General features: G+C 43.8%; 1 protein-coding gene across 5 annotated transcripts in view; it reads left to right on the top strand.

Annotated features, from left to right (window-relative positions):
- The window catches only part of CNKSR2 (connector enhancer of kinase suppressor of Ras 2), a 414,221-nt gene that overhangs the window by 120,815 nt on the left and 270,969 nt on the right, over positions 1 to 22,437 (top strand). For all 5 annotated transcript variants that reach the window (XM_044283965.1, XM_044283964.1, XM_044283963.1 and 2 more), the window contains exons 6-9: positions 1,350 to 1,391; positions 1,752 to 1,871; positions 14,728 to 14,787; positions 15,789 to 15,857. In XM_044283965.1, the coding sequence (XP_044139900.1) occupies positions 1,350 to 1,391; positions 1,752 to 1,871; positions 14,728 to 14,787; positions 15,789 to 15,857 (291 nt within the window). The remainder of the gene's footprint in view (positions 1 to 1,349; positions 1,392 to 1,751; positions 1,872 to 14,727; positions 14,788 to 15,788; positions 15,858 to 22,437) is intronic.

Genomic DNA, 22,437 nt, shown 5'->3' with positions numbered 1-22,437 from the left:
CAACGCAGACATACAGATGTGGATAGCATGTGGTGTGCTGTCGGCATCTTTTATGGCTCCATCGAAATGATTGGGTTCCACATCCGATCCATAAAAAAGATCAGATTCAGACCGAACATACGGGCGAGTGAATGAGGTCTTACATGGGTAGATATGCTGCTGACCAACGGGCATTTTGACCTGACCCTCTACATGTGTAAAAGCCCCTAAGAGGGACCTATACTACTGTAGGCAAATTTCAGGTGCAGATTGCGGCGCAACAGCTAGTTGTGCCGCAATCTGCGACTTCGGCCCGCTCACACCAGTTCTAAATAAATGGGCGAGAAGGGGATGGGGCCAGAAGGCACGTCTCATTTACCATTTTCTATGCCTGTTTCGGGCTTAGAAAATGGTCTAAATGTAAGACAGCTTGAAAGTTGTCTTACATTTAGAACTGGCGCAGGATCTGCCGAAGTTATGAAGAGGTCGGTGCCGGCATATCCACCGCCAGTTATGGGGCTGTATTAAAACCTGCGTCTAAAACTTCAAAACTGCCACCTCAGTTACATCTCACCAACAACTGGGGGAAGGCTCACAGTTTGAGAAGCCATGGTCATTGAACCCCCCCCTAAGAACGAAACGCTGACATGATATGGTCATAATACTGTAATAAATACATGGGTCACATTTATTAAGGCTCCATTCACACGTCCGCAAAGTTTTAGCACGAACAGCAGCAATGTGCGTTCCGCATTTTGTGGACCGCACATTGCCGGCACTAATAGAATATGCCTGTGAATAGGACATGTTCTATATTTTTGCGGAAAGGAAGTGCAGACCCGGAAGTGCGGGTCCGCAATTCCGTGTCCGGGCAGCACAATGTTCTGCCCCATAGAAATTAATGGGTCCACAATTCTGTTCCGCAAAATGCGGAACAAAATTGTGGACGTGTGAATGGAGCCTAAGACCGGCGTTTTAGACTCCAGTCTTCACAAGCCACTGGCGGTGGTTCTGCCAAAGTTATGTAGCGTTGCCGACCTCTACATAACTTTGACTTATCCAACGCCAGTTTAAATGTAAGCCAGCTCAAACCTTGCTGTCTTACATTTAGACTAGTTCTACTCCAAAAACAAGTGTAGAAAATGATGAATTCCCTTACTCCCGACACACCAACTTTTTTAGGCCTGGCCTAAGCAGGAAAAGTTGCAGATTGCAGCGCAAATAACCTTTGTAAATGACTCTAAATGACGCCTACAGTGTTTAGGCGCACAGTCTGTTTTTCTTACCTGTGCATGACTCCATATTCTAGATTTTAATACCCACCATATTCTGTCCTGTTCTTATGAAATGTATTATTTGTATAATTTCAGGAATGTACAGTGTACGAAACAGAAAACAAGATTCTTCATGTGGTGAGTAATTTGAATGGTCATTATATAGCGCAAGTATACCTAAATGTGTATGTACTAGTAATAGGACGAATAGTGACTGTACTCTGAGTAGACAGCGGGCCCTTTCATTAGCTGGATTTCAGAATTATAAGGTAAAGGGATACAGAATAGATCTTTATTAATTACACTTCATTATAGCTAATTATCTTAGCATGAGATACAAAAACCACTTTCTAAGGCTCTAATCAAACTTTTGTCTTGATTATCTAGGGTATGCCAGAATTTTCTTTCGATTCTGATTTGCAATCTCTCTATCAAAGAGGGTCCTGCTGTGTTAACCCTTTATAGTACTTCTGTTTTTTTTTCTTTTTTTCTTTTTAGTGTAAAACCCTATCAGGTGTCTGTGACCACATCATCTCTCTCTCCTCTGATCCGCTGGTTTCTCAGTCTGCCCATCTTGAAGTCATACAGCTTTCCAACATCAAGCCAAGCGAAGGACTGGTAAGAAACCCACGGCTACTTACTGCGAAATAATCGGCCATAACATTACACAGTATGCAGCAGCTCATTTCAAGCATGCACATTTTCAGGACATTATTGCCTGCAGAGGAGTGCCATAATAACTTAGCGCTAGGTTTTGTGATGTACAGTACGTCTGTTTCTCCAGGACCGCAGAATGATTCAGACACGGCTTAAGTGACATCTTTAATTACCAGAGTATGCCGGAAAGGATGCATCATTACATGCCGTCATTATGGACCACTTTTCTATAGTGCAGTTGCAAATTAAAATCGTATTCACCATGGATCACTTCCAGTTTCTACTCTGTGTCTCCATAAACAGTAGAAATCATTCGGTACTGATCCGAGAGTGTGGAGAGTATTTCAATACGTCACTGACAATGGGAAGAAAGGCACCTTATACAGTAGCTGTGAAAATAGGCCCTACTTACAGATACAAGGCCAGGATAAATGAGGTTAATCCTCGTACCGGTACACTTGAACGCCCTGATTTCCGTTTTGGCTGCCATTCTGTCACTTGTATTTCCCTCCCTTTCCAACTCTGATCTGACTTTGTATTCCGATCTTCCCTGGCTTAAATGTTGTGCACAAAGTGAATTGTTAACGAGAGTCATCGGAATGATGAACCTATGCAACCTTCCTTATAAAACGCTGTAGCCTATATGTATCCTGCTGGGACTTGGTACCCTAGAATTGTTGGGCAAGTGGTTTCCGGCATGCCGAGCAGCTCTTCTGCCAGTGGGGCAGGATGGTTGAGCTTTCCTTATATGACTTATTAGGATGGAAGAATTATCCTCCGGCTAGCCTTACCAAACCCCCTCCTATCCAATAACCACACTGAAACCTTCTTGGTTTGGTAAAATGACCATTACGGCCAACTTTATTATACACACACAATAATAATAATAACAATAATACTAACAAGCATTTTAACACATACTTCAACCTTATGAGCCACTGTCCCGTAACAAGGATCCTGGAGGGCAACCCAAACAAGCGGTATCGTCCTTAAACATCTCTCCTTATACTTCAAGGTTACCCTTGGCCGCACTCACTGACCCAAGGGCACCAAATCCTTGAAGTATCCATGTATCTCCTCCTGTAGGCCTTTTAGCCCAAACAGGAGCCCCATCCTCGGCAATCACCATCCACATGAGATACAGGCTCCAACATGTCCTGCATCTCTTAAACCATTGTATTGCTCCCCCAGGATCCCATATCAATCAGCCACCATTCCACCTTCGTCACTTATACCCCCCCTTTTTCCAAACAAGGGCGGGAGGGCGGGAAACACTCTAGCTTACACTGCCAACTGACTCACAAACTCCACCCCCAACCTATATACTGCCCGCGAACTTGCTACTCCTCCCCATTGACCTGAACCTCACCCCCAACACACTTCCTACCAGTAACCCTTTCCTAGCCTGCGGTCTTCCCCCTAAGTCAAGACGCACTCCACTAGTCTGTGCCACGTTCCATTGCTATTATTTTGTGTGCTGAGCAGGCTGTCAATCACTCTTTCTGGTCAGGGTAATTAGGACACTCGGGGTATGTTCACGGGGTAAAAATCCACTGCAGAGGCCTTCCATTGTCTGCTGAATAATCCACAATTAAAACACTAACCGCTTCCCATTGACTTTGCAGTGTTCACATGGTGGCATTCAAATCTGCTTCAGAAGTGGCATGATACTTCTTTAAAGCAGATTTTAGGCAATGGGGAAGGGCTAAAATAGCTACAGTAGCATTTTTGTACATGTTTTTTGGCAGTATTTCCACTGCTCACCGAGGCAGATCAGCTTACTGATCTACCACTGTTTAAGTGGCATATTTCTGTCCCTCAGGCTATGTACACATGGCTAAAATCCACAGCAGAAAAATAATTAGCAAATCTGTAGCTGAAAACTGGTTGTCTTTGGGTCTGATTTCTAATTTGGTGGTTGAGTTTTTACAAGAGTTTTAGAAGAGATTTCGATCAAGGCTTTTCTGCTTCCCCCACTGACCTCCTATAGAATCCACAATCCTATCTGCTTCAGAGAAGTAACATGTCAGTTCTCAAGAAAATTCAATTTTCCAAAAATATAGGTATAATATAACAAAATGGACTAGCGAGTTACAGCGTCCTACAGCAGAAAGAGATATCACAGTCAAATGCAATAATTACCCTTACAAACATCAAGACTAAGAGAGAACAAAACCCCCTCCATCCTTATCCCTGTCCAATTCAGACAGAAAGCACCGTGCCTTGAATGTCAGAGATGTCACAATCTTGAGGTGGTAACACCCTGCTATTTTAAGGGATTTTTAGTGTTTCCAGTGTACTGCGTATGTCAGCTGTCGAATACCAGGTGGTGTATTTGAAAAGAATATCTAACATTACTATTCTCTGGCATAAGATGCTATTAATAATTTCTTCCAATTGTGGAAAAAGGGGTAATTCTAGTCTCTTTATGTTGTGCGGCATCTAATCTGTCCAGGTCCATATATTGTGTAAGTTGACCATGGATCTTCTCTAATAATGTAATCCGTTGTAAGAAATATTGCTTGGCTATCGCGACAACTGCCACTTGGGGAAAATAACCGGAATCTATTCCCGTATAGAAGAGAATGACCTAAGGTATTAGTGGGAGTAAGATGTTTCAGACCTCTTTGATATATATCAAAATGGACATTGCCGCATGCAATGAAGGTCAGCTGCAGATTGAAAGCACTTGGGTCATGCCACTAAATGATGAGGAACAACTGGATTAGGTGGAATATTAAATGCATAAATAAACAGATGCCTAATTATGAAATGAGATTCTTGCCACTGCTCATTATTGACTGCCTTCCTAACCCGCATAAGGCCTTCGGTGACTTTATTGTTATATCTGGATCACAAAAAAAGGATTAACAAAGGTGTCCCAAAATCTAAATATGATCCAGCACCACGCCCGTGTCAGTCATGAGCAGTGCTAGCTGAGAATGGTGCTGTAAGGCCTCTTTCAGACGGGCGTTGCGGGAAAATGTGCGGGTGCGTTGCGGGAACACACGCGATTTTTCAGCGCGAGTGCAAAACATTGTAATGCGTTTTGCACTCGCGTGAGAAAAATCGCGCATGTTTGGTACCCAAACCTGAACTTCTTCAGGGAAGTTCAGGCTTGGGATCGGTGTTCTGTAGATTGTATTATTTTCCCTTATAACATGGTTATAAGGGAAAATAATAGCATTCTGAATACAGAATACATAGTAAAATAGCGCTGGAGGGGTTAAAAAAAAAAATATTGAACTCGCCTTAGTCCACTTAATCGCGTAGCCGACATCTCCTTCTGTCTTCATCTTAGCTCTGTGTAGCAACAGGACCTGTGGTGACGTCACTCCGGTCATCACATGATCCATCACCATGGTAAAAGATCATGTGATGGATCATGTGATGACTGTGATGTCACCAAAGGTCCTTGTTGCTACATAGAGCTAAGATGAAGACAGAAGGAGATGCCGGGCTGCGCGAGCAAGTGGACTAAGGGGAGTTAAATTATTTTATTTTATTTTTTAACCCCTCCAGTGCTATTTCACTATGCATTCTGTATTCAGAATGCTATTATTTTCCCTTATAACCATGTTATAAGGGAAAATAATAATGATCGGGTCTCCATCCCGATTGTCTCCTAGCAACCGTGCGTGAAAATCGCACCGCATCCGCACTTGCTTGCGGATGCTTGCGATTTTCACGCAACCCCATTCATTTCTATGGGGCCTGCGTTACGTGAAAAACGCAGAATATAGAGCATGCTGCGATTTTCACGCAACGCACAAGTGATGCGTGAAAATCACCGCTCATGTGAACAGCCCCATAGAAATAAATGGGTCGAGATTCAGTGCGGGTGCAATGCGTTAAACTCTCGCATCGCATCCGCGCGGAATACTCGGCCGTGTTAAAGGGGCCTAAGTGAAATGGACTTGCATCTAAGACTGTTAACCCTTTCACCCCCGAATTTTTATTTTATTTTTGCGTTTTCGTTTTGCGCTCCCTGCCTTCCCAGAGCTAACTTTTTTATTTTCCTGTTCACATAGCCATATGAGGGCTTGTTTTTTGCGGGACAAGTTGTGCTTTCTAACCCCACCATTTAATATTGCATATGATGTAGTGGGAAGAGGGAAAACATTCCAAATGGGGTAAAACTGTAAAAAGAAATGCAATTCCACCACAGTTTTATGGGTTTTTTATTTACGATGTTTGAGGTGCGATAATACTGACCAGTTACTTTTATTCTAAAGGTCAGTACGAATCCGGCAATACCTATGTATAGTTTTTCTTGCGTTTTGATAGTGATAAAAAAAAAATTACGTGGGAAAAAATCAGTTTTATTTTTTTGTCACCATATTTTGACCCCTAATAACTTTTTTTGTATTTATGTGTAAGGAGCTGTATTAGGGCTCATTTTTTGTAGGGCGATCTGAACTTTTCATAGATACCATTCTGGGGTGTGTATGTCTTTTTGATCACTTTTTATAAAAAAATTTGTAGAAAATGAAACAACCAAAAACGGCGAATCGGCCATTTGGACGCTTTTTTCAGTTTTGCTGTTTGCCGTATGGGGAATATATAGGTTCCTGGCCTCGGTGAGATAAGAACCGGTTATTTTATGTGTCAGCCGCAGCTAGTCCTCGGTGACACTGTTTATTCTTAGTGTGGCTGAAAAGCCGATCCGGGCCGGTTCTTATTGGGAGCAGCCAAAGAGCAGGGTGGGTGGCTGTTCCCCGCGTCCAGGCCAGGTTTTGGGCTGGGGTTTAAAAACCCAGCCAGCAGCTCAGCTGGGTGTGGCATGTTCCTCCAAGTGAGAGTGGAGCTGTGAAGGCTCTGTGTCTGTGGGAGCTGCATGAGAGCCACCAGCTGGAAGCCAGGCACCCTAAAGCCTGCTGTGGATATTCAGGTGACGTGGTTGGTTTGAGTTCTGTGGACTTTGGCAGTGTGAAAATAACATGAGGAATTTCTGTGGTGTGAATTAACACCAGGACTCAGCCAAGTGTTTGTGTTATTTTTTTTTTCCTTGTTGTGTGAATAAACACAGACTTTTGCTTTACTACCGTGTTGTTGCCTCTGTACTGCGTCCGCTTAACCTGCCTACCAGAGCGAATCCCTACAATTGGTGGAGGATGCGGGCAAGCGCAGTGAGGCTGGCGTGAACGCCGAAATATATATTTTTTTTCTCACGGTTGCATGTCATTTATCAAACCGGCTAGATTCAAACCGGGGTCAAGAGACAAAATGGAGGCTGTTATGAAGGCCCTCGTGGAAGCTAACCTGCAGCAACGCGAGGCTAATAAGCAGCAGCAGGAGACCAATCAGTTGCTGCTACAACATGTAATGGCGTTACAGTCAGCAGGAGCAACCCCAAGCTTACACGATGCCCGGAAAGCAGTACGTGCAGCGATCCCTAAAATGACCCCCGCAGAGGACGTCGAGACCTACCTGCCGATGTATGAAAAAGTGGCCACCAGGGAAAAGCTGCCCCAAGACCAGTGGGCTGAGATCGTCGCTCCGTTTCTGACGTCAGAATCCCAGCGGGTGTTTTTTGACTTGCCTGACGATCAAGCGGCCGACTACCCAAAGGTAAAGGGGGAGATTTTGGCAAGACTAGGGGTGAATGTGCTGGTCCGGGCTCAGCGGGTGCATCAGTGGGGGTTCAACCCGGCAGAGCCTGTGAGACCCCAGTATTATGACTTGCTTAACCTGTTACAAAAGTGGCTACAACCTGACGTGTTGAGCCCCACTGCTATGTTGGACCGGTTATTAGCAGACAGGTTCTGGAGGGCTCTGCCACCCCCTCTCCAGCAATGGATTGGCCAGGTCTCCCCAGGGAATGCGCTGGAGATGGTCGACCTGGTGGAGCGCTATGAGGCTACCCGGAACTTACAGGGGGGTTCTGTTGGGAGGGGGGCAGTCAGATCCCGTAACTCTCCACCCCGGACCCAACAACCGGTGCCCATCAAACCTGCCCGGGATATAACCCCTGTGGACCCCGCTCCAATAATCTGCTGGCGGTGTCGGGAGCCAGGTCATGTTCGAGCAGACTGTCCACGTCAGGGGGAACCCATGGACACAAACTGTGGCTTCCGTCAATCGTTATATGCCAGGAAACTGTGTGCAGTGGGTGCTTCGGAGTCTCTGAACCACCTGTGCCAGGTTGAGGTGGGAGACACTCCAGCGGAGGCTCTGTTGGACTCAGGAAGTCTGGTGACCCTGGTAAGGGCTTCCCTGGTACGCTCCGCTGAGTACACCGGCCGTAAGGTTGGAGTCATGTGTATCCATGGGGACTTAAAAGACTATCCTACTGCTATGGTGTCTCTGTCTACGGTTTCCGGCCGGTGGATCCACGAGGTGGCTGTTGCAACCCACCTCCACTATGAACTTATAGTAGGGAGAGACTTCCCGGGTTTCACGGCACTGTGGCCGGTTCCGAGAGTGACTGATATGCATGATACAGGGGTAAACCTAGCAGAATGGCCTGGCTCAGGGGGGAGACCAGAACCCTGGGAACCTGAGTCTAAAGGTCCCGCGGTAGGGGTGACCGCCACTTCGGTGGAAGAGGAGGAGACAACCCCACTGAGTGTAATGGTGGGAGACATGGAGGACTTGCCGCCGGGGCCTGAGCTGGCAGACCTCAATGTCTCCGGGGATAATTTTGGTACCGCGCAACACCGGGATCCAACCTTGTCCCGAGCCTGGGAAAATGTGCTAGTAATAGATGGTGAACCACAACAACCAGGGGCAGAGTCGGTGTTCCCCCGTTTTGTGGTCCATCAGGATATGTTGTATCGGGTAAACCAGCTGCGAGGTGAATCCATTGAACAGTTAGTGGTGCCTCAGGCTTATCGCAAACTCGTGTTAGAGTTAGCACACCAGCATGTTCTCGGGGGTCATCTGGGAATGCAGAAAACACAGGACCGGATACTACAACGGTTTTACTGGCCCAGTGTGTTTAAAGAGGTGGACGACTTCTGTAAGTCTTGCCCGACCTGCCAGGCAACTAGCCCCCAGCACCTTTTTCGCAGTCCCTTGGTACCCCTTCCGATCATTGAGGTACCGTTTGAGCGAATCGCTATGGACCTAGTAGGTCCTGTACCAAAGTCCGCCAGGGGACACCAACACATCTTGGTTGTCCTTGATTACGCTACTCGGTACCCGGAGGCAGTGCCACTGCGACATACTTCTGCGAAACTTATAGCTAAAGAGCTAATGGAGATGTTCTCCCGAGTGGGGCTACCTAAAGAGGTCCTGACTGACCAGGGGACCCCTTTTATGTCCAAGGTCATGGGGGAACTCTGCAAGTTGCTGCGTATAAAACAGTTACGGACGTCCGTTTACCATCCACAAACGGATGGACTAGTGGAAAGGTTTAATAAAACTCTAAAAACCATGTTAAAAAGGGTGGTGACCAAAGATGGAAAGGATTGGGACCTTCTTCTGCCTTATCTCATGTTCGCAGTGCAAGAGGTGCCCCAGGCCTCTACTGGGTTCTCGCCCTTCGAATTGCTATATGGCAGACATCCTCGTGGCTTGTTGGACGTAGCCAAAGAGGCATGGGAAGAACAACCCACTCCGCATAAAAGCGTCCTGGAATATGTTACCAAGATGCAACAGCGGATAGAGACCGTTTTGCCTCTTGTCAGGGAACATATGGAGGCCGCTCAGCGAGCCCAGAGTCGGATCTATAATCGGCAGGCTCGGGTCCGGAACTTTAACCCGGGTGATCGGGTTTTGGTTCTGGTGCCGACAGTGGACAGTAAGTTCCTAGCCAGGTGGCAGGGGCCCTACGAGGTACGTGAAAAAATAGGAGAGGTAAATTTACAAAGTACACCAGCCGGGGAGGCGAAAGCCGGAGCAGGTTTACCATGTTAATTTGCTAAAACCCTGGAAGGATAGGGAAACCTGTACGGAAGACAGCCCGCGACCGGGCTTTCTTGGACAAGAGGTTCTGGCTCCTGAGTCTGATGCAAGAGAAGCGGTTGCCACAATAAAAATTGCTGACAGCCTCTCCTCTAAACAGGCTCAGGAAACCAGGGAGTTTGTTAGTCGGAACACGGATGTGTTCTCAGACCTCCCTGGACGCACTTCCGTAATCCAACATGACATTGTCACTGAGCCTCAGGCAAAAGTCCGGTTAAAAGCATATCGAGTACCCGAGGCTCGGCGAAAAGCTATCTCGGAGGAAGTGCAACTTATGTTGCGGCTGGATGTCATTGAGGAGTCTAAAAGTGAGTGGGCCAGTCCGATAGTATTAATACCCAAGCCAGATGGGACATTGAGGTTCTGTAATGACTTCCGCAAGCTTAATGAGGTGTCCAAATTTGACGCGTATCCCATGCCCCGAGTGGATGAGCTTATTGAAAAGTTGGGCCAAGCCCGGTATTTTTCTGTGTTAGACCTCACCAAAGGGTACTGGCAGGTACCCTTGACAGAGGCTGCCAAAGAAAAAACGGCTTTTGTCACGCCAGAGGGGCTTTATCAGTACAAGGTACTACCCTTTGGTCTACATGGCGCTCCCGCCACGTTTCAAAGGCTAATGGATATTATACTCCGTCCACATCGTCGATACGCTTCGGCGTACCTGGACGATATCGTTGTCCACAGCACCGACTGGGAAAGTCACCTACCTAAAGTACAGGCTGTAGTGGACTCCCTTAGAAAGGCGGGACTAACAGCTAACCCAAAGAAATGTGCAATAGGGTTAGAGGAGACTAAATACCTTGGGTATGTCATTGGACGTGGAGTCATTAAACCCCAAGTGAGCAAAATGGAGGCGATACGGAATTGGCCCCGACCTGCTACCTCTAGACAAGTAAGGTCATTCCTGGGAATGGTGGGCTATTACATGAGGTTCGTTCCCCATTTTGCCACTTTAGCGGCTCCATTGACAGGGCTTTTAAAGGGACGGAAGTCCGTGATAGTCCGCTGGAATGACCAGGCGGAAGAGGCTTTCTCCGCTTTGAAGTCGGCCCTGTGTGGGTCCCCGGTTTTGGTGACGCCCGACTTCAAGAGGGAATTTGTGGTCCAGACTGATGCCTCCGAAGTAGGCCTCGGTGCTGTACTGTCTCAGGAAGTCAACGGGGAGGAGCATCCCGTTGTCTTCCTCAGCCGTAAGCTGACTCCAGCGGAGACCTGGTACAGTATAGTGGCCATCAAGTGGGCACTCGAGTCTCTCCGCTATTATCTGTTGGGGAGGAAATTCCGTCTGGTGACCGATCACTCCCCTCTCAAGTGGATGAGCCAGGCCAAAGAGAGGAATGCTCGGGTCACCAGGTGGTTCTTATCGCTGCAAAACTTTAAATTCACAGTAGAACACAGGGCAGGCCGGTTACAGGGAAACGCGGATGCCCTGTCCCGAGTACACTGTCTGGCGTGTGTTCACCCCCTCAGGGTTGAACAAAGGGGGGAGGTATGTAGGAAGGTGCAAGGGTCCGTCATTGACAGAAGGTACGTGTCACCGAGGTTCCTGGCCTCGGTGAGATAAGAACCGGTTATTTTATGTGTCAGCTGCAGCTAGTGCTCGCTGACACTGTTTATTCTTAGTGTGGCTGAAAAGCCAATCCGGGCCGGTTCTTATTGGGAGCAGCCAAAGAGCAGGGTGGGTGGCTGTTCCCCGCGTCCAGGCCAGGTTTTGGGCTGGGGTTTAAAAACCCAGCCAGCAGCTCAGCTGGGTGTGGCATGTTCCTCCAAGTGAGAGTGGAGCTGTGAAGGCTCTGTGTCTGTGGGAGCTGTATGAGAGCCACCAGCTGGAAGCCAGGCACCCTAAAGCCTGCTGTGGATATTCAGGTGACGTGGTTGGTTTGAGTTCTGTGGACTTTGGCAGTGTGAAAATAACATGAGGAATTTCTGTGGTGTGAATTAACACCAGGACTCAGCCAAGTGTTTGTGTTATTTTTTTCCTTGTTGTGTGAATAAACACAGACTTTTGCTTTACTACCGTGTTGTTGCCTCTGTACTGCGTCCGCTTAACCTGCCTACCAGAGCGAATCCCTACAGGGGTTAAATGTCCACGATCGGCAATACTGCTGGCATTACTGCTGGCGCCTCTACATGATTTCAGCGGATCCACCACCAGTGCAGGGGCTTATTAAGACCGGCGTCTAAAATGCCTGTCTTAATAAATGACCCCCTATTTGTTTTACATTGGATTCCATCATGTCAGTTCTGAACCATATTCTTTATTCTCCATCTGTACATACAGTGGTGCACAAATGTTTGTGAACCCTTTGGAATTTTCTTTATTTCAACATAAATTTGACCCAAAATGACATCAGATTTTCACACAAGCCCTAAAAGTAGATAAATATAAGCTAAGCAAACAAATGAGTAAAAATATTAGACTTGATCAATTATTTAGATTGACTCAAGTCCTGACCTTAAATAGAAATGTTGTGGATGGACCTGAATCGAGCAGTTCTTGGGAGGAGATCCACCAACATAACAGATCTGAATCTATTTTATATGGAATTTTAATTGCGAATATCGCCACTTTGAGAATTCGCGAAGATTTTGAATATAGTGCTATATATTCGTATTCGCGAATATTCTAGATTTTCTTTTCATCTGAACCCATGATCCCTCCCTGCTTCTTGCCTGTGGGCCAATGAGAAGGCTGCAATGTCTTTGCCTGAGCTTAGCAACATCCCTAGTAACCAATAGGAAAGCTGCCTACCCCTCACTATATAAGAACGTCCCCAGCAGCCATTTTCTGCAGTATTTTGCAGTTCTGAGGGAGACAGCAGTGTCATTGCTGTGCTCTCTGCTTTCCTGTGTCATTACATTAGATACATTAGTTAGTTAGTTAGCATATATATATATATATTACAGATAGTTAGTGGGAGAGTCAGTGTAGGTTAGATAGTGATATAGTGTAGCTGATAGGTTCTGCTGTCCATACATACATACTACAGACATAGAGCTGTGATGTCACAAGTTCACAACAATACTTAGTGCACCAATCAGTAATATGTAGTCAGACCTGTTAAATTGTGAAGTTGCACGGATTGCGCCAAAATATGCGTATCATTAATTGCTGATTTGCGCAATTGTGAATATATTAGAGTGCTCTATCTACATATAAAGCTATTGTAATGTTCTGCCGTGCCAACCATTTTCTCCAGTGTCCAGTGTCAGGAAACTTTTAGCAGCTTAAAAAATGTAGCAAAAGTGACCCACGCCAGTATTGCACGCACAATACGTGCATATTACTTCGCCGGTTAACGCAATCAAGAAAATAATGGTGAATTCTAAAAATTTGCTAATTTATGACGAATATTCACCCAAATATTCCCAAAATATCGCAAATTCGAATATTGCCCCTGCCGCTTATTATTACTAATCAACAATTACCGGAAACATGTAAAGGGAACCTGTCACCTCCAAAAAGCATCTGAAGCCGCCAGCAGTACCTGAGAGTAGCGAGCAGTGTGCTTCTGACGATTGTTTTGTTCCTGAAGGCAGATGCCACAAAAGCTCACAGACATGTGATGTTGGCTCATTCTCCTCAATAAGCAGATAATAAGTAAAAGTCTTTCTGATTTAGTCATCTTTATCTACTTTTCTGACTTGTGTGAAAATCTGATGCAGCTTTAGGTCAACTTTATGCAGAAATATAGACAATTCTGAAGGCTTCGCCACTGTATAAAGATGTAGAGAATCTTTCTTCTAATTTATGGTAACTTGATAAAGGACAGGCCTGAAGCGGCAGCAATACTGTTACTCTTCAGATATGCGGCTCGCCAGGTTTTGTATAAATGCCGGGATGTTCGAGTCATGTGGCTTGTGAGCTTTGCAGTATTATTTCATGCATAATAACCGGATTACTTGCCATTTGATTTGGTTTCAAACACTCTGCAAGGTTCTCTGCGGCCTTTGATAACCGCCTAGGGATCATACTTTATTAGCTGTTATAACCTATTTTACCTCTGGTTAGTACAAAAGCGTAAGAGCAGTGATAACAGTGTGAGGTGCTGTTTTGACCCCCTTTTAACATCTTATTCACTGATGTGGTACATTACCAGCACAGGACACCTCATCTTGAGAGAGTTCGGAGATTAGAGCATGATAATAATTTCCCCTTTCAACAGGGAAAAGCATCCATTTTGTAATTATGTTCAGCGCCATTTCAATCCCATTTATTCTCCACGACATACGGTAATCCCAATGTGAATGAGGGTCTGATGTGCTCTACTTCATAAATGTTAGACTTCAATTTGCTGCAGCTGCCTCTGAAAATAGATAATGGCAAATGCAACTGTCAAGAACATGTGCGAGTTGCAAAATAACATATATTTGCTCTCAACGCGGGTCTATGTGTATGTATAGTAACTTTATACATGTGTATTATGTGCAGCAACTGCTTATCATGCATCCGAGGATGTTGAGACTTTCTGTTCTCAAATCAGAAGGAAAATTTTGATTTTAATAAAAAAAATATATAAAAGCAAAAATAAGAATGGTGTAGAGAGAGACTGCAGTGTGTATAGAGCCATAACGTTTTAATGTCTGGTTAGTCTGAAATCGTAACATCTACCCTAACAGCTTCCTCCATGGGGTTTCCTCCGAATAAACTTTTAGCACTTACACTTGGGCTAAAGTCATAAAGGCTTGGCTGTTGGGGTGGGGGGTGGGGTGACTTCTAGGAATATGTATCACTAGTACAAGGGTCCCAAAGTACCAGTTCTTTCTCACCCACAGGACTGTGAGGAGTTTAGATTGGCAATCGGGCATGCACGTCTTGAATCTGATCTGCCAGTACTGATTTCAATGTATTGAGTTGGTCATGTTCATATCGGAAACTATTTCTTCATGTGAATATCTTTCATTCTAGGGAATGTACATTAAATCCACATATGATGGTCTTCATGTGATAACCGGAACAACAGAAAATGTAAGTACTGTGCATTTTAATATTTAGATAATGACTGTATTTAAAGGGAACCTGTCACAATGAAAATGCAGTGCACCATGCTACAAAGCAGAAGGAGCGGAGTAGATTGATGGACAATGTGCTGTTGTTAGAGCACTTCCCATATAACTTGTTATTTATTCATTTAAATCTCTGCTCCTTCTGGGCATAGGAGTCCAGGGGGTGGTCCTACTCAGTGGTTGACGACCTTTCCTAAAGGACTGTGTATACAGAGATACTTTTCGAGCAACACATACTGTAGGACTGCTCACTGGACTCCTAAGTTCAGAAAGGGCATTTAAACAAGTAAATGAAAGGTTATATGGGAACATTTCTAACAAAACTACATGCCTCTCAATCTGCTCAGCTCCTCCTGCTCTGTAACATGTTGCCAGCAGATTGCACTACATTTTCATGTTGACAGGATCAAGACCTGTCACCACTATCAAATGATGTGATGGTTGTAGTGATTTATGATCTATGGACCTGTAACAATGTCATATTTTGTAGACAGTAGGATTAGGATAAAGCAAATACTAATCTAATGGACTGACCAGCAGTAGTGTTGGGTCTCTGTGTGCGTAATATTATACTCTACATGCACGCATAGATATGTTTCATAGATACAGACATATACATTGATGCACTTTAAGGCTACATTCACACATAGCGCTCCGCAAAACACTGATACCGGCCGTGTGATTGTAGCCGGCCCTATGACAAAAATGCCTATTCTTTTCGGCAATTGCGGACAAGAATAGGACGTGCTTTATCTAATTTGCGGGGCATCGGATCTATGGATGGGGACAGCACACAGTGTCGTCCGCATCTTTTGCGCCCCCATTGAAATGATTGTTGCGGACCCAAAAATACAGTCGTGTGAATGCACCCTAAATGTTTGGCCCATCTCCGGCATTGTCTAATGTCTAAATTAGAGTAACCTCAATTAGGTCCTCACATAAATCATTTTGCTTGTTTGATAGTCCCCTGCCGATAGATGCAAGAAGATCCATGCTGGTGATGAAGTGATCCAAGTCAACCATCAGACAGTGGTATGTATACTGTGCCTTATATACCAATGTATGAGTAGCTGAGCTTGTCCTACAAAGCTGTTCTGCACATTCATCCAGTACAATGTCATCATCCAGATACGTTGAGCTTGCTCTAAATCATTGATGTTGAAAAGATTATTTTAACAGGAGGAATTTGCTGCATTGTATATAGACAATGCCTGTGCTGCCGGACACAAAGTAACACAAGTGTGATATCAAGTGTGAATTTGAGCTAGTATGCGTGGTCTTACATAATGATACAGTTGACATTTATACAGGTTTTTGGGCAGCCGTTTGACATTGAGGGCTGGTTGTCCACAATGCATCTCTGCTTCTATATGATTTAGCATAATTTGCATATATTCTATGTTAAAGGGGTTGTCTCACTTCAGCAAGTGGCATTTATCAGGTAGAGAAAGTTAATACAGGGCACTTACTAATGTATTGTGATTGTCCATATTGCTTTCTTTACTGGCTTGGTTCATTTTTTCAACACATTGTGCACTGCTCGTTTCCTTGGTTACCCGTATGATCACCCTGCAATCCATCAGTGGTGGCCGTGCTTGCACACTATAGGAAAAAGTGCAGGCCTCTGTGGTGGCTGGGACCATGGGAGCTCACATAGGCTGGTACTTTTTCCTGTAGAGTGCAAGTATGGACACCAATGATGAATTGCAGGGTGGTTGTAATCATGGAAACGAGCAGTATATAATGTGATGGAAAAAAGAATCCTGTCAGCAAAGGAAGCAATATGGTCAATCATAATACAGTAGTAGGCAGCTAGTATTAACTTTCTCTACATAATAAATGTTATTTGCAGAAGTGACTAAACCCCTTTAAAGCGGCACTGTCACCTGGATCAACCCTACCCCACCAGGCATATAACCTGGTAGGGTTGATGACACTGATTGAAACGATACCAGTCTTCTGTCTGTTGGTGGTATTATTGTGGGGAAAAATCATGCAAGTTAACTATTCGAGCACCAGGAGGCGAGCTTATGCGGTTCGAGCACTGCTCCAGTGATGCCCCTCGTGCTCCATAATGACGCCCCTCTGCTTTTCACCGCACCCTTCTGCCCTTAGATTGACGGCGCTAAACCACATTCGTGTCCAGAATGGCATGTGCACATAACATCGTCGCCTTCATCCTGATGAGTGAAGATGTTGTATGTCCACCCATCTATCTCTACATTAGAGAATATCTGGAGTAGGTTACACTTCACCAGCTGGCAAATAAAAGCATTCATGGCAAAATAAAAATACCTTAGCCTTTCTTCACATCCTCCCCTCCTGCCGTACTCTTAGAAATTTGATTTCTGTTAGATGGCACTAAACATACGTTTTTCAGTTTTAAAAAAAATGATTCAGTGTGTTTTTACCGTGCCCTTTGGTGTTCTTCAGATTACTTCTCAGAATGTCCACCTATTATGTCCAGTGTTGGAGAGGAGTAGTCACTCCTAGTACTCTGATTCTTACTGGTTGGCAATAGCAAGAATCCCTTCACTGCCATGTATTAGAGGAGTCAAGTAATTGGACTGAGCGACTGAACATGTTTGACCACTAGTGCTAAACCCATTAGGTGGATATTAAGAAATCAAAAGACCACCGGGGGTGCTATAACAAGTGTGCAAGAGCAATATCTAAAAACAGAAGCATTTAAAAAAAAAATAATAGGCTGCCAGCAATTCAGTGGTAATACCAGATGCATAAATAAGGACATTTATTGGTATATTTATTTTGACAGGAACTTACCTTGCACCTTATTCCTTAGCGATTTTATACCGCATTATATTGTTTTATTATTGCATATCTTATTGTTGTATTTTATTGTGATTTTTTTGTAGTTTACCCTATATTATTAGCATTAGATAGTGTTCCTGCTCCATGGTGGTCTGAGTGCTTGCCTATTTAGTCCATTGTATCTATTGTGTATGTATTGAATAGGGTGATTCAATTTCAGGTTCAAGCACCTATCCAGAGTCATAGGGGGTGAGCCACCCTAACATTGCCTTTTCAAAAAACACTCTTTGCAGGGTTGGCTGTTTGTTCACACCGAGTAGAAAGTTCACGCATAACAAAAACGTCACCTTGTCGGCGGTTCTGCCTTCAGCTGTCTAAATGCAGGCTTTAGATGGCCTGCTCGCCCAACACATGGGTCTCAGCTTTTCAGCCCCGCACAGAGCTCAGATCACAACACACAGAGCTTTCCTTGCTGCTGAGCCCAGCTCCCTTTTTAAGGATAGCCAGGTGCTGTCAAAACCCTGGAATGTGGGAAGTAGTCACCCACCCAGCACTTTGACTACTCCCAATAAGAGCCATCCCAGATCAGCTATTTACAGCCATACTAAATAGCAAAAGTGTCAAATGAAAATACTGGCTCTTGCTTCACCGATGCCAGGAACCTTGGCGACACATACCTACCATCAATGACGACCCCTTGCACCTTCCTACAACGTATATCCAGATAATAACAGGAGCTTACTTTTTTTTATGGATGTGTTTAAATTCAGTACTTCCCTTCTGTTCATCTGTCTTATTATAGTCCGAACAATTCATGGCTAAATCCGCACTGATTAGCCTTTTGTGTTAGTGGCGTCTGCCAGCTTGAAATGAGGGGTATTGACTATTAACCCTTGAAAGTAGGCAAATGTTGTACTTAACAGGGTTAACTCGCCCATTTGAGTAGCAGCCAATGTTTGGTATTTATGTTTTTAAAATGCTTAGATATATTTTTGTTAGAGAGAAAGAGAGAGAGAAAACCCTGAGCATAAACAACTCCACGACAAAATATCTAAAAAATCTTTTATTTTTTTCTACATTTTTTAAGCTTGTCATTCTTGCCGACTCATCTCAGAAATTGTTAAGCTAGTAGAAAAGAGCAGTATAGTTTAGTCAGGGCACCTATTGCTTTCTTTTATGCTGCCCATAGGGCAGGATGAACCTACTGACAGGTTCCCTTTAAATACCAATAACATTTAATAATGGAACCTTTTGTTGTTAAGGATCACATCAGGAGAATACATTTAACTCTGCGATTATATAAAAATGAATTTCTACGTCATTTTTTGGGCCGGTTGATATTTTTTTTGTTAGTCTATAGGATCTGTATAGATAAATACTTGGCACACTGGTATTTCACTTCCATCTTCAAACAGAATGAATCTAAAGAAAATAGAAGGATTGCCGGATGAAATCACTGTCTCCTCTGTTGCGTGAACGGATTTGACAAAGCTGCAAAAGCTTTACGGCTGTGCTCTTTCTAGTTGGCTGATTGTATTTAGCATGATAATATAGAAACACAGGAAATCTCGGTTGACTTTAATTATCTACTTTATTCCGGTCAAATATAATATTAGGTCTTCATTGTCAGCGGCGTCATTCTTGGAATAATGGTCAGGGGTTAAGGTAATGAAATGAAATCTGTAATTTACATGACAAGGCTAAATAACTTGTTGATGGGTTGTTTTGGCTGATGCAACGCAGAGTAATACGTTTTAGTCCTTAGTAATGTGTTTTATAGATGAGATAGTTACTACAAAAGGAAAAAAGTAAGAGAAAACTTTAAAACTAAAAATGTATTCTAGAAATACACTAAGTTCCCCCACATGCATAGAACATGACGCTGGTTGATACCTACAATGCTGTGTAGCTTATTTGATGACAAGTAGGAGTTAAAATCATTTACGAAGACTGAGAAAAAGGGTATCCAACTAGACAATCAAGAACAGTATGTGGAAACCATTATGAACAAATACTGTTTAAGCCCCATTCACAAATTACTTGCTCACAAAATGATAGAATGTTATAAGTTCCATGGGCGACATCTAAAATGCATCTCCACAGCTTCCAATAAACTCAGAGACTCAAAGGTGTCTGATTTGGGTTCTTGACCCTCATTAGGGGGAGGCTGTAAAAGGATCATAGGACTGCTGGGCAACTTTCACCATCAGTAGTTGTGCAGTCGATTTGAGTAGTTCTGTTGCAGTAACTTTTAACGGCTGTTTAGCAGGTGAGTAGGGTGACACTGATGCAGCGACATGATGACCATGTAGCTCAGTGGTAGCCCAACAATAGATTTACAAGTAGACGTCAGAATCGAGACCAGTAGATCTGACAGTTTGAAATCGGTGTAAGATAAAAGGTGATGTAACAGGGTCCTGAAAACTATTGAATGTGACTCTCTGCATTTTTCCCAACATTGTTAAAGGGAACCTGCATGAAAATGCTAATTAATCTGCAAGCAGCATCTTATAGAGCGGGAGGAGCTGAGCAGAATGATAAAAAGTTTTGTGGGAAAACATTCAGAATAACTTGTTTTTCATTCATTAAAGGGAACCTGTCACCTGGATTTTAAGTATAGAGCTGAGGACATGGGTTGCTAGATGGCCGCTAGCACGTCCGCAATATCCAGCCCCATAGCTAACAGTTTATATATATATATATATATATATATATATATGTAAATGAACCTTAGATGAGTCCTGTCTCCTCCATGCTTTAGAGATGAGTCCAGCATTCTCTGACTCTGAGCCCAGCTACACCCACTGTGAAGGAGCCCAGCACCACCCCGCATCCTTCGAATCTCCTCCTTGCTCCCCGACGTCACAAAGCCAGAGTGCCGTAATCTTGCGATGTTCGTTCCCTGAGGCTGATGCCAGCACAGGGAAGGAAAACTATGCTGACACTGCGCATGCTCTAGCTTGCACATCGCAAGATTACAGCGTTCTAGTGTTTCCAGCATTTGTGCAACAATACAGTAATGTGAATGGGAGCCTTAACTTAAAGGGGTTTTCTGAAAGTTTTTTTTACTGATGACCTATCCTCTGAATAGGTAATCAATATCTTATTGGTGGGGGTCCGACACCCAGGACCCCTGACTATCAGCTGTTTAAGAAGGTATTGCTGCTCGCAGTAGTGTTGCAGCCTTCTCTGTTTACCAAGCACAGCACCATACATTGTACAGCGACTGTACTTGGTATCGCAGCTCAGCCCCATTTATTTATGAGGCTGAGCTCGTCTAGGCCATGTGACCGATGAACTTGACGTCACACGGCCTAGGAAAAGGTAGCAACACTGCTGAGTGTGCGCCAGTGCCTTCTCAAACAGCTGATCAGCGGGAGATCCAGGTGTTGGACTCCGACCAATAAGATACTGATGACCTATCCAGAGAATAGGTCATCAGTAAAAAAACAAAAAAAAAACTCTTGGAAAACCCCTTTAATTGTGATTGCGTGACATAGCATCACAAAAGCCCAAAAGCCATATAACACATTGAAAAAAGTAAACATTTCTGGCAACTCTTTACGTAACTTCTTAAGTGTCAAGATTGGTAGATTCCCAATGAAAGTGAATTATTTTAAGTTTTTGCAATTTTAAAAATATCACTAATATATTACACACCTTTTATTGTGCTGTTTTTGGCAGCTACCATTTATGTCACACATTTGGAGAGGTTTATCAATAGTGTCTTAGGGAGCATGAATTTATAATAAAAAAATAAATAAAAAAAGGGCTAAATTTGCACCAAATGTATCTGTACAGCCAAATATGAAACTTGCTCGACTTATTATTATTTTTTTTTTACTTCCTCACCCACTATTTTGTGGGTAAAAACACATATCTGTGACAAACGACATGCATTATGCAAATCCTTTTATCTGACTGTCTAGATGAGTGTAACAAATAGGTAATTCTTACTACATGTATTGCTCTAGTTTGGTGCAATCTGCAACACCTTTCTGGTACTTTTTACTTAGTAAACACCATCTCCTGTGGTAGCTCCTATTATACCTAGACCGGTAACCATGACAGAAGGGCATCCTCTACATCCACAGGAATGATGGGTTCGTCAATATAGATAGGGGTTCTTTACTGTAAGAGCAGTGACGCTGTGGAACTCTTTTTTTGATGATTTTTTCTCTGACCAAGCTCAAGCTTTTTAAAGTAATATCATAAGTTAGGTACCAGAATTCTGGAAGTTGGACATTGATCATGGAATGTTTTTTGATTGCTATAATTGGAAAGCCATTTTCCCCATATATGGAATAACCGGTGACTACTTCATAGCCGTTTGGCTTCCCTTGAATAAACACAGTAGAATTATAGGTTGGATCAATGTATTTTTCCAACATTATCTAATATGAAACTTTGGCTACAAGACAACATTTTGCATGTGCATAGCTGCAGTGTACCTTGGGTTGTGTTCTTTAATGTGCTGTAGATCTATTAGGTGATGTAATAAAAGCCTAAATAATAATAATTACTATTATTACTGACGAAGGCACATCTTTAATTTCATGCAGTAGTTGTACTGTCTGATAATTGGGCTTCTGTTGTCTACATGGTCTTCTCTCCGTATACCCTGAGCTGTGAACGTTTGATAAAATAAAACAATGCACATCAGCACATTGGTCTCATTTTGTTCATTTTCCCCCAGGGTGGAAGCATGTACGGTTCTGTAGATAACCTGCCATTTTATTTCCTGCTCACTTGGGCTTTCATGCAGAAACCCTGTTACTATGAAAAGGCTGTAACACATGATTACCGTCTACTCCGATGTGATTGTCACTGCCCATAGAAG

Source organism: Bufo gargarizans, chromosome 3 (assembly GCF_014858855.1).
Source record: "Bufo gargarizans isolate SCDJY-AF-19 chromosome 3, ASM1485885v1, whole genome shotgun sequence".
Taxonomy (NCBI): Eukaryota; Metazoa; Chordata; class Amphibia; order Anura; family Bufonidae; genus Bufo; species Bufo gargarizans.
The sequence above is the reverse complement of the archived record's forward strand: the minus strand, read 5'-3'. Positions and strand labels throughout refer to the sequence as shown.